At 37.4% G+C, this 13934-nt stretch overlaps 1 protein-coding gene across 2 annotated transcripts in view; it reads right to left on the bottom strand.

Annotated features, from left to right (window-relative positions):
- LOC128213941 (coiled-coil and C2 domain-containing protein 1-like) overlaps positions 1-13927 on the bottom strand; it is a 47031-nt gene extending 33104 nt beyond the window's left edge. For both annotated transcript variants that reach the window (XM_052920058.1, XM_052920059.1), the window contains exons 1-7: positions 13781-13927; positions 10217-10334; positions 9923-10020; positions 8611-8808; positions 8063-8336; positions 1129-1244; positions 708-795 (exon numbers count right to left, since the gene is read on the bottom strand). In XM_052920058.1, coding sequence (XP_052776018.1) covers positions 708-795; positions 1129-1244; positions 8063-8336; positions 8611-8808; positions 9923-10020; positions 10217-10334; positions 13781-13849 — 961 coding nt within the window. In that variant the 5' untranslated portion in view covers positions 13850-13927. The remainder of the gene's footprint in view (positions 1-707; positions 796-1128; positions 1245-8062; positions 8337-8610; positions 8809-9922; positions 10021-10216; positions 10335-13780) is intronic.
- Positions 13928-13934: the final 7 nt, after the last annotated feature.

Genomic DNA, 13934 nt, shown 5'->3' with positions numbered 1-13934 from the left:
AGAAATTTCCAAGTTATATAAAGGATAATATTAACAAATATAGGGATGCTCACACATATGGCTGTAGTGTAATGTATGCATTTTTACCTATGACAATCCACCAACAAAACTACCTAACTTAACAAAGAAGTGTTTGTTACTTTCATCATTCAAAACATGCATGTCTTTACATGAAAATCACATGAAATATACAATGCCAGGAGCCAGAAGTAAATAGGAATCTGTCACTAACTCAAACTTTTTTTGTTTCTTTTAAAACATTTTGGCCAAGTGTGACATTGGAAGGGAAATGGTGAAGTTCAAGAGCAGACAAAAATACTTTGATCAAATTTTGATATTAAAAAAGGGTTATAAGTTTTACGTTACTGAAACCATCAGAATGATTATAAAACTTACCCACGATATTATGCCCATAAACTTTGTAGCCAAGTTTGATAAAGAATGAATAAAATAATGAAGTAAGAGAGCTGACAAGGTCATTTTGTTGAAAATGACAATTAAAAGGCAAAAAATCAAGAACTAGAAAAGTATTCAGATTTGTCCTTGAACTTATTTGAGATATTATGGCAATAAACATTGAGACCAAGTTTAGTAAAGATGGGATGAAAAAGGGTAATGTTAGAGAGGGGACAATGTCCATCTTTACAAAGGGGCTAGAAATAAAGAGTAAATGAAGGGATCAGACTGGTTATAAAAGAGTGACATACCAGGAGCTGTCTGTGATGGAGGGGGTGGCATCTGGGAGAGGTCCACCGGCTGGCCCGCCTCTAGGGCAGCTATCACAGCATCAAATTGCTGAAACACAGTCATAGCCTCAATGTTAGGTTGAGTATTGAGTAATCAGAGGATGTCTGAGCTTGACATTCAATATACTGTTAACTATAAATAACTGTATTCATGTTTAAGCCATACAAGTACTATAACATTACAACATTAGAGTATTGTATATCTTGTAATCTTGTTATAACATTTTGCTCTGCCAACTTGATTGATATTTTGTTTATCTTCACAAATCATTATTTTTTTAGAAAATAAACATTCTTTTAAGAGGGTTCAGGTGCAATTCATTTTAGGGCTAGTAAATAGTGGCAGACCAATAGGAAGGTCACTACAATAAGCATAGCTCACCTTGGATATTTGGACAAATTTTTTAGCGGTGACAATATCGCCACGATGTTTTGCCTCGAGGGCGGCTTTCTTGTACTCCTGTCTCCTCCCACTGCACAACTCAATGTCAGATGAGCCTGGCCAATATATACAATACAACTAGATCAGCTGAGCCTGGCCAATATATACAATACAACCATGTTAGCTGAGCCTGGCCAATATATTTAATATCACCATGTAAACTGAGCCTGGCCAATATATTTAATATCACCATGTCAACTGAGCAACCATGTCAGCTGGGCCTGGTCAGTATATACAATAACACCATGTCAGCTGAGCCTGGCCAATATAAACAATACAACCATGTCAGCTGAGCCTGGTCAATATATGCACTACAACCATGTCAGCTGAGCCTGGCCAATATATACAACAACACCATGTCAGCTGAGCCTGGCCAATATATACAATAACACCATGTCAGCTGAGCCTGGCCAATATATACAATACAACCATGTCAGCTGAGCCTGGCCAATATATACAATACAACCATGTCAGCTGAGCCTGGCCAATATATACAATAACACCATTTCAGCTGGGCCTGGCCAATTCATACAATACAACCATGTCAGCTGAGCCTGGCCAATATATACAATAACACCATGTCAGCTGAGCCTGGCCAATATATACAATACAACCATGTCAGCTGAGCCTGGCCAATATATACAATACAACCATGTCAGCTGAGCCTGGCCAATATATACAATACAACCATGTCAGCTGAGCCTGGCCAATACATACAATACAACCATGTCAGCTGAACCTGGTCAATATATACAATACAACCATGTCAGCTGAACCTGGTCAATATATACAATACAACCATGTCAGCTGAGCCTGGCCAATATATACAATACAACCATGTCAGCTGAGCCTGGCCAATATATACAATACAACCATGTCAGCTGAGCCTGGCCAATATATACAATACAACCATGTCAGCTGAGCCTGGCCAATATATACAATACAACCATGTCAGCTGAGCCTGGCCAATACATACAATACAACCATGTCAGCTGAACCTGGTCAATATATACAATACAACCATGTCAGCTGAACCTGGTCAATATATACAATACAACCATGTCAGCTGAGCCTGGCCAATATATACAATACAACCATGTCAGCTGAGCCTGGCCAATATATACAATACAACCATGTCAGCTGAGCCTGGCCAATACATACAATACAACCATGTCAGCTGAACCTGGTCAATATATACAATACAACCATGTCAGCTGAACCTGGTCAATATATACAATACAACCATGTCAGCTGAGCCTGGCCAATATATACAATACAACCATGTCAGCTGAACCTGGTCAATATATACAATACAACCATGTCAGCTGAGCCTGGCCAATATATACAATACAACCATGTCAGCTGAGCCTGGCCAATATATACAATAACACCATGTCAGCTGAGTCTGGCCAATATATACAATACAACCATGTCAGCTGAGCCTGGCCAATATATACAATACAACCATGTCAGCTGAGCCTGGCCAATATATACAATACAACCATGTCAGCTGAGCCTGGCCAATATATACAATACAACCATGTCAGCTGAGCCTGGCCAATACATACAATACAACCATGTCAGCTGAACCTGGTCAATATATACAATACAACCATGTCAGCTGAACCTGGTCAATATATACAATACAACCATGTCAGCTGAGCCTGGCCAATATATACAATACAACCATGTCAGCTGAGCCTGGCCAATATATACAATACAACCATGTCAGCTGAGCCTGGCCAATACATACAATACAACCATGTCAGCTGAACCTGGTCAATATATACAAACAACCATGTCAGCTGAACCTGGTCAATATATAAAATAAAATAAATAACTTACAAAAACGAATTGCAAAAATCATACTTGGTAAATCTAAACGAGATTCATCAACAAATCTATTTAAAGAACTAAAATGGCTAAACTTCTCGGATAGATGTAAATACCACGCAGCAGTATTAGTTTACAAGACGTTGAATAGCATGGCTCCATCATATATGTCAGAATTAGTAACAGTTTCAGACAATAATGTATATATGCTAAGATCAATGGCACACAAAGATATTGTTTTACAAACTAGACCTCGTACTAATTATATGAAAGCATCGTTTACATATTACAGCAGAATTGTTTGGAATAATATACCTTTGGAAATACGAGAATCAAAAAACTTTAATACGTATAAAATAAAGGTCAAACAGTACCTCATAGGAAACTTGTGATTATACAAATTGTGATGTTTTATTCATAATTATATTTAACTGAGAGTATCTGTCTAATATTGATTCAACATCATCATCATGTCATCATATGCATCATTATCGTCAGCATCAACAGCATACTTATAATCATCATCATCATCGTCATCGTTGTTAGCATCGTCTTCATGTTTGTCTTATGATTATTTGCCATATTTTCATTCTGTTTCAGAGGGCCATATCGAAAATAAGATTCTGTAGTTTTGTACATGATCTTAATATGTCACCTTCTTAAAATAAAGATATTATTATTATTATTATTATTATTATTATTATACAATACAACCATGTCAGCTGAACCTGGTCAATATATACAATACAACCATGTCAGCTGAGCCTGGCCAATATATACAATACAACCATGTCAGCTGAGCCTGGCCAATATATACAATAACACCATGTCAGCTGAGCCTGGCCAATATATACAATACAACCATGTCAGCTGAGCCTGGCCAATATATACAATACAACCATGTTAACTCAGCCTGGCCAATATATACAATACAACCATGTCAGCTGAGCCTGGCCAATATATACAATACAACCATGTCAGCTGAGCCTGGCCAATATATACAATACAACCATGTCAGCTGAGCCTGGCCAATATATACAATACAACCATGTCAGCTGAGCCTGGCCAATATATACAATAAAACCATGTCAGCTGAGCCTGTCCAATATATACAATACAACCATGTCAGCTGAGCCTGTCCAATATATACAATACAACCATGTCAGCTGAGCCTGGCCAATATATACAATACAACCATGTCAGCTGGGCCTGGCCAATAACTACAATAAAACCATGTCAGCTGAGCCTGTCCAATATATACAATACAACCATGTCAGCTGAGCCTGGCCAATATATACAATACAACCATGTCAGCTGAGTCTTGCCAATATATACAATACAACCATGTCAGCTGAGCCTGGCCAATATATACAATACAACCATGTCATCTGGGCCTGGCCAATATATACAATACAACCAAGTCAGCTGAGCCTGGCCAATATATACAATACAACCATGTTAACTCAGCTTGGCCAATATATCCAATACAACCATGTCAGCTGAGCCTGGCCAATATATACAATACAACCATGTCAGCTGAGCCTGGCCAATATATACAATACAACCATGTCATCTGGGCCTGGCCAATATATACAATACAACCAAGTCAGCTGAGCCTGGCCAATATATACAATACAACCATGTCAGCTGAGCCTGGCCAATATATACAATACAACCATGTTAACTCAGCTTGGCCAATATATCCAATACAACCATGTCAGCTGAGCCTGGCCAATATATACAATACAACCATGTCAGCTGAGCCTGGCCAATATATACAATACAACCATGTCAGCTGAGCCTGGCCAATATATACAATACAACCATGTCATCTGGGCCTGGCCAATATATACAATACAACCAAGTCAGCTGAGCCTGGCCAATATATACAATACAACCATGTTAACTCAGATTGGCCAATATATCCAATACAACCATGTTAACTGAGCCTGGCCAATATATACAATACAACCATGTCAGCTGAGCCTGGCCAATATATACAATACAACCATGTCAGCTGAGCCTGGCCAATATATACAATACAACCATGTCAGCTGAGCCTGGCCAATATATACAATACAACCATGTCATCTGGGCCTGGCCAATATATACAATACAACCAAGTCAGCTGAGCCTGGCCAATATATACAATAAAACCATGTCAGCTGAGCCTGTCCAATATATACAATACAACCATGTTAACTCAGCCTGGCCAATATATACAATACAACCATGTCAGCTGGGCCTGGCCAATAACTACAATACAACCATGTCAGCTGAGCCTGTCCAATATATACAATACAACCATGTTAACTCAGCTTGGTCAATATATACAATACAACCATGTCAGCTGAGCCTGGCCAATATATACAATACAACCATGTCAGCTGAGCCTGGCCAATATATACAATAAAACCATGTCAGCTGAGCCTGGCCAATATATACAATACAACCATGTCAGCTGAGCCTGGCCAATATATACAATACAACCATGTCAGCTGAGCCTGGCCAATATATACAATAAAACCATGTCAGCTGAGCCTGTCCAATATATACAATACAACCATGTTAACTCAGCCTGGCCAATATATACAATACAACCATGTCAGCTGGGCCTGGCCAATAACTACAATAAAACCATGTCAGCTGAGCCTGTCCAATATATACAATACAACCATGTCAGCTGAGCCTGGCCAATATATACAATACAACCATGTCAGCTGAGTCTTGCCAATATATACAATACAACCATGTCAGCTGAGCCTGGCCAATATATACAATACAACCATGTCAGCTGGGCATGGCCAATATATCCAATACAACCATGTCAGCTGAGCCTGGCCAATATATGCAATACAACCATGTCAGCTGAGCCTGTCCAATATATACAATACAACCATGTCAGCTGAGCCTGGCCAATATATACAATACAACCATGTCAGCTGAGCCTGGCCAATATATACAATACAACCATGTCAGCTGAGCCTGGCCAATATATACAATACAACCATGTTAACTCAGCCTGGCCAATATATACAATACAACCATGTCAGCTGGGCCTGGCCAATATATACAATACAACCATGTCAGCTGAGCCTGGCCAATATATACAATACAACCATGTCAGCTGAGCCTGGCCAATATATACAATACAACCATGTCAGCTGGGCCTGGCCAATAACTACAATAAAACCATGTCAGCTGAGCCTGTCCAATATATACAATACAACCATGTCAGCTGAGTCTTGCCAATATATACAATACAACCATGTCAGCTGAGCCTGGCCAATATATCCAATACAACCATGTCAGCTGAGCCTGGCCAATATATCCAATACAACCATGTCAGCTGAGCCTGGCCAATATATGCAATACAACCATGTCAGCTGAGTCTGGCCAATATATACAATACAACCATGTCAGCTGGGCCTGGCCAATATATACAATACGACCATGTCAGCTGGGCCTGGCCAATATATACTATACAACCATGTCAGCTGAGCCTGGCTTATATATACAATACAACCATGTCAGCTGGGCTTGGCCAATATATACAATACAACCATGTCAGCTGAGCCTGGCCAATATATACAATACAACCATGTCAGCTGAGCCTGGGTTATATATACACTAACACCATGTCAGCTGAGCCTAGTAAATATATACAATACAACCATGTCATCTGGGCCTGGCCAATATATACAATACAACCACGTCAGCTGAGCCTGGCCAATATATACAATACAACCATGTAATATATACAATTTAACCTGAATTATACATCATAGTGCAACAAGGAGTAGGTTCAAGGTTTTCTTATTACACAGTTATACCTGGGTCACTGGAAACAAAATGAGATTCAAGAGAAAATAAATTGATATAAAATTCAACACTTCATTTACTGTCATTACATTGAACTGTTGCAACAATTCACAGAACTCCAGGTTGCGTAAAAAGCATTAAAAAAATATGTTAAACACATTGGTTTAGTTCTTATCGATTGATACTTGCTGTTGAAATGTCACAGAGACAGCGCTCAACTATTCCACCGCTTTTAAGTTTAAGGATTGCAAAGTATTTCTGAGACATTATATGCAAATATATGCAAGAGAAAGTGTTCATACTTGATTGTATAAAGTATCAATGCAATAGTTGGAATACTTGCAAAGTAATTGATTTATATGTGCTTACATGTAAAACCTTCACCAGAATTTCTAAGTTGAAAAATAAAGGGGCAAAATTTATATCATATGCATGATATCGTTAGCTAACTTGATTAAATAAGAAGGTGTGACGGTTGGGGGCCCTTGTATAAAGTTTCAATTCAATAAATGCTGTATTTGCTGAGATATTGACTTAAATGTGGTACATGCAAATACTTAACCAGAATTTCTATGATTAATAATAAAGGGCAATTACTTGCATTTTATGCATGATAGAGTGATCTTACTCGAATGATTAATTAATAAGGTTGGATAGTTTAGTTGAAAAACCTTCACCAGAATTTCTAAGTTGAATATAAAAGGGCCATTTTTTGCATTGTATGCAAAATAAAGTTTTCTTACTTGGTTATTTAATTTGGTGGATGGCTGAGTACCAATGTATAAAGTCCCAATGCAATACATCAAGTATTTGCCGAGATATTAACCTATGTGTGCTTAAATGCAATACCTTAACAAGAATTTTAAGTCGAATAATAAAGGCCCATGATTTGCGTTATCTACCCTCATAACTTAAGAAGGTTGGATAGTTGGGAACACATATATAAAGTTTCAATGCAATGCATGATGTATTTGCTGTGCCAATGACTTGAAGGTACTTACATACAAAACTTTAACCAAGGTGTGATACTGACGCAGTTGCTAGGGTGAGAAGTTTAGCTCTCCTTAGACCAAAAACCATCTGAAGCTCTGAATTCATATATTGCAAAGCACTTTGAGTCTGAAACTAGTTTGAAAAATGAGGTTTGTTCTGTCTTTACATCTGCTTCAAAATCCACTAAAGTACATGGAGGAAGTACACAGTAATATAGGCTACCCACCATGAGTGCTGGCTTCAGGCCCAGAACTGGTTCCCTGCTGGGGCTGCACTGGATGTGGGGCTGGCTTAGGCGATACAGGGGCTGGCTTCCTGGCTGCAGGTGTTGGCCTGGGCTCTTCCCGGGCGACAGTCGGCTGGGAGATGGGGGGTGGCGTGGGCTGACTCTGTGGTGCAGGGTCTGGCTTCCTAGGTGCTGACAAGGCCATGTGTGGTGGAATGTCATCTTCATCTATCGGTTTCCCAGCCTGAGCTTTCTTCAGCAAATCTTGGATTGTCTGTCAGGAGAAAAACATTCAGAAAGTCAGCACTGAATTTAGAAAGTGGAATGTGCATAAGAGCATTAAATGCAGTTTTAAATTAGGACAACCTAACTACACTAAAACTACATTATAATATAAATTATTTCTTAAGTTTTGCCAACAAAAACATATGTATTCTGTAAAAACTCAAATACATGTATATAAGGGATATTCCAACAGAAACATAAATAAATAACACAAATTTATATTTTTTTCTATGACTTTGATTACACAAAGACCAACCACTCACCTTCACACCCCGATCAGCCCTTCTAGTTTTAGATGAATCATTGGCAGCCTTTGCTGCACTGAGGGCATCCCTGTAGTTGTTGAGTCTATCCTGTAACAGTACGACCATCCCCGACCCCCCTCCACTGGGACCACTGACAGGGACTGGAGCCTCCTCCTCTGTCCCTCCCCCATCTCCAGCCAAGTCCTGTAGCTCATCCTGAATAATAACAAAAGATGCTAATAATAACCAAACTGTGATTATTTGTTGTACATACAATGTTTCATAATATAATAAAAGAGCTTACAATGTAAAGTGTGCCATTTCTGTGATAAACATATGTGATATAGGGCTGATTGTTCCAATCTGTGTTCAAGTTAATGGGCCTTGACATGTGCATTTTGTCACTAGTAACATGTATCTAAAGCTTCACATGAATATTTTGAATGGATATTAACATACAAGCAGGTTGAGGGTTTTTTATCACTTATTCGATCTGCCATGGGGCAAAACTTGACAATTATTAAAGCCAGGGTAATGGGCCTTCCTACACATGTGCATCTTGTTCATATTATCATGTGTACAGAATTTCATGAGACTATCTTGAATGGTTATTATCTTAAAGCCAAATTTTTACAAGCTTACTAGTGGCAAACCTTGACGATTATTTAAGTCAGAGTAATGAGCCTTAATACACATGAGTATTTTTTCATAACGTGTGTACAAGGTTTTATGTGAACATCTTCAAACGTAACTAAGTTATGGCCAAGTATAAGTTTTTGCATGATTTTTTACTACCAAGGGCCATAACTTGACAATTACACAAACCAGAGAAATGGACCTATTGTGTTGCAACATGTGTAACAAGTTCCATTAGAACGCCGATATTTTCAATAGTTTTCAAATTATGGACAAGATTTAAGTTATTGCACAATGACAATACTTTTTTGTCACCAATCTTCTTAGAAATACTGCAGATCACAAGTGTTCATGAAACTTATAGAGAAGAAAAATTTAGAAATAAACAACAATGATGCTAACAATGTTGTTAACTTAAAAAAAGTTCTGAACAATCTGCCCATTATTTTCATAAAAATCTGCATGTTAAGTTTCATATTCTAGAAGAATGGTTAAGATGCTTTTGGAGTAAAGCCAACTTTCCTTAAACAATTTTGTAATATTTTCAGGCCACAACGTTGGCCTTTCAGCCTTCAGGCACTGTTATCTCCTACTAGATTCATGTAAAAGCTAGAAGGATTTTATACATTTAAATTAAATTTTGAAATCAACCACTAGCTTTATCAAAAAAAAAATGTACAATGAAAGTCCATACTAAAAGGTCAGGGTCTTCGGTGTCGGAGACATCCTCATCCTCCACCTCTTTCATGCTCTCTGCAATCATGATGTCAAACTCTGACGCACTCACTTGACCTGCAGACACATACACTTATGTTTGGTTTGATAAATAAATCTAAAAATACAGGCATGGTAAGGACACAGTTTCTTCGGAGGATAGCAGTTTCTTCAGAGGATAGATACTGTACAAACATCATTATTTCACACAGCAAAAGTAATTCACTTTCCATTATTTGTGTTGGGAATAAAGACTCAATGTAACATAACATACCTCTGCCCTTCTTCTTGGCTGGTTTAGGTTTTCCCTGCAGGGCCATTAACTCTGCCTCAAGATCTTCGTCATCATCCAGGTCTCCGTACAGGTCAGCCTCAATGTCACCAATACCCATCTACAGCACACAGATACAGACATGAACAGTTGTGTTAATAAAAAATCCCAAATCCCCCTCGCATAGCAATAAATGTAATGATTAATTTCAAACAAGTTTTTGACCGCACATGAACGATTATTAAAGTTTCCTTAAATTTCCCCAAATAGTGGGCTCTAGCATTAAAAAGAGATTTTGTTCATTTGACCTAGTGACCTAGGCATTGAATGCACATGACTGTGTAAAAGGTACCTTGATGTTATGGAGGAAAACATTAGGACAAAGTGCCATTGATTTGGGGCCACTATTTTGGCCCCTATAGTGCTAATACAAGGTTTATCTTATATTTGAGCTTGTGATCTTGGTATGCATTCAGACCAGGTTTCATTGATTTTGCCTCCAGTGTTAAGATTATTTGACCTACTGACCTCAGTTTTGGACCCACATGACCAATTATGGAACCTGATCTAGATTGTCTTTAAACAAGCATATATTGACAAAAGATCATTATTTTTTTTATCAAAATTATGTCCTATAGAATACTCACAAGGGTTGTCTTTCATTTTACCTGGTGACCTGATTTTAGACTGCACATGACCAAGAATTAATCTTGACCCAGATTTTATGAAGACGTATTTCAAGAGTTCCGTTGATTTTGGGCCCAAATTGTTACCTTCTGTTCAGAGTTTAAACATGATTTTACTTTGATTAAACTTAAAAACATACTAATAAACCCATACCATCAAACTGTAACATTCGACATCAAAGATGCAACAGATCCCTTCACAGAAAAGCATGCTCAAGCCTGAAGGGGTCGACTGGTCTTTATATACAGTAAATTCTCAATCCACACGGAGCCCAGGTTTTGCTTATTTGCATATTACCCACAAAGTAAACATACATACTATGAACGTACTTCTGCCTATAACGGAATGTTGTACTATGAATGCACATCTACAGTGGACTGTTACAAAACTAAATCTTTATGAAGACAAATAATTATGATCAAGGTTCAATGATTTTACATCAGATCAGAACAGGACAGATAAAGCTGTAGGAAGAAGTGCATTGTATGTAATACAGGTCACAGACATGGTAATTGAAATGTCAACCACACTATGTCAGTCAGAAGCATATAAAAAATTGGCCCAAAGTTAATTGATATGAAAAAAGGAACAGTGAGAAGAATATTAGCATCTTTATTCATGTCCAACTCTACTTTGATCACCATATCAGTGATAAAATTAAAAGCCAACCAAATTAAATGGATAATAAATAATTTTAAATGAGAGAAGTTGCTTTTAACTTGTCTTATATGTCCACATCTTGAATGTTAAAGCAAATTCAGAATGGAGCCAAGAAAAGATACAAGATACAAGAATCTTTATTTAAAGTCGTGTATATGTTAACAAGAAATATTAGCTCAATGAGCTATTTTTGGAAATGAATAACAGACATACATATATAACATATCAAAAACATAACAATGAGCTTGTCACCTGGAAATAAAAGCATATAGGTTGGACATTAGATTATTTGAAAATGTACCAAAAAAGGCAACAAAAAGAATTCCTGCTTATAGCCAATTATCTTATAAATAATGTTTATGGAAATTATCATTGCCAACATTGGTAAATTGACAGATAAGAGGGTAGAAACATTTAAAATTTTAAAAGATAAATATGACTAAAGTGAACATAATGATACATCTGTTCAATGAAAACATCACTTTTGGAAATTCTTTAAAGATTTACATAACTACAGTTTTACCAGTGGCGGTGTTGATATGGAACTATCTTCTAGAGCAGGTGGTATAAGCTAATACAGAGGCATTCTTTGAAAGAAGATCAGGAAAGCCTTGGCAAAATTTTCGAGATAAAGTAAAACTTTTGCTGATGGAGCCTGAAGTGTTAAGGGGATATGGTAATATAATAGAAACCAGGAGTATTTTTAGGATTTATTGAATTGGCAGACTCTAGCCACAATAATGAGTGTTCAGGGATAACTTTCAATCATTTTGATATTTGTTATGTATCCCTGTTACATGTCTATGACATCCATAAAGGTAAACTATGGCAGGCTTGTAGCGCATAAAGGGTAACAAAGACAAATATTATCAAATTAAAAACATTTCCCTCAATTCCCAGGATGTTTGACCATACACAGGGTTCCCACAATTTTCTGCAAGTAAAATTCCAGCTTTTTCCAGTGAGACTTTTCCAAGCTCTTTTTGCAAATTTCAGACCTTTTCCCACCTTTAACAAGGTTTTTGCAACGAAATATTTCAGTGAAATATTGTAAAATGGTTTAACATCATAGATATTTCATTTCTTGTTTTCGGACTGTGTATGAAGTATGTGATACATGTATGTCAATTGGATTCTGTTAAGTATACATGACATACTGCAATACTGGTTTGTGTTTCTGGCTTCCAAAGAATGAACCTCTCTGCTACGTAGTCACGAGTGATTCTCTCAAACAAGAGTGATCAACCAGCACCTGGAAGTCCTCAACCCAAGTTACCACAGAACCAAATACCAAACTAATATCTGTCTATGCAATCCATGTTCTTAATCCATGTTCTTCTCTTCAACCATTTGGGTGAAAATGCAAAATAAGTGACTTTTTTGCACAAGTTCAATTTTTTTATGATGTCTACTGGCCAAAGAAAGGTGGTTTCTCAATGTCTATAAATACGAGCAATGTCAGTTTACACAGAGTATTCACAATAGCTGTATTTAGTCTAAAGGCATCATTGATAGAATAAACACTTTAATAGCAAATATTTGGACTTTAAAGTCAGGCTGGTCAGGTGAATAGCACTTTTGCATACTAGTGAGATCATTGTAATTAGCATACACGTCTGTTATTGACAACGTATGTAAAGTGAATTTCAATGAACTGCGACCAATTTCACGTTTAAAATAACTTTTGATGAATGCAGACATCACTACTATCCATAATCAATAGCATACTGTAGACTAGAAAGATTGTTGTAGATAGCATCCATGATTGTTATTAACAGCGTATATAAAGCGAATCTCGACCTATTTCTTGTTTTTTAATGAATGCAGACGGCAAAGCAGACACCACTTCTATTCATGATCAATAAACGCTTACATGCGGTAACAGATAACTTCTACAAGTTTTCATACCCAAATCGGTTTTGTACTTTTCCTGATTTTAACCTGACATCACAAAAATCAAGGCATTTTCACGACCGGGAACGGACTCGATATTCCCGACTTTTTCCCAGTACAGTAGTGTGGAAACCCTGCATACAGTCCCAAATGATGAACATATCTTGGCTGTTTTGTCTTTTTGTCCAAAGACAGAGTAAAATTCCTATAACACAGGCTTTGGTAATCATGTCTTGGTAATACATTAACCAGTCTTTTCCAATACAGTACCTGGTTAACATAACATTTAACAATATAAAACAAATACTGTAAAGCTGTGACATTGACCTGTGACATTAATGCAGCTCCCTTTCCTTTTGGAGGTGCAGGGGCTTCAGCTTTCTTTCGTCCGAACATTTTATTCTCGGAAAACCGCAATTAATATGTAAAGAAATGTTTACTTCCTATTTATCGACGCCATATTGCAAAATATACCAATTCA

The sequence above is a fragment of the Mya arenaria genome, chromosome 13 (assembly GCF_026914265.1).
Source record: "Mya arenaria isolate MELC-2E11 chromosome 13, ASM2691426v1".
Lineage (NCBI taxonomy): Eukaryota > Metazoa > Mollusca > Bivalvia > Myida > Myidae > Mya > Mya arenaria.
Note: the sequence above shows the minus strand (reverse complement) of the source record. Positions and strands in the feature narration are given on the sequence as shown.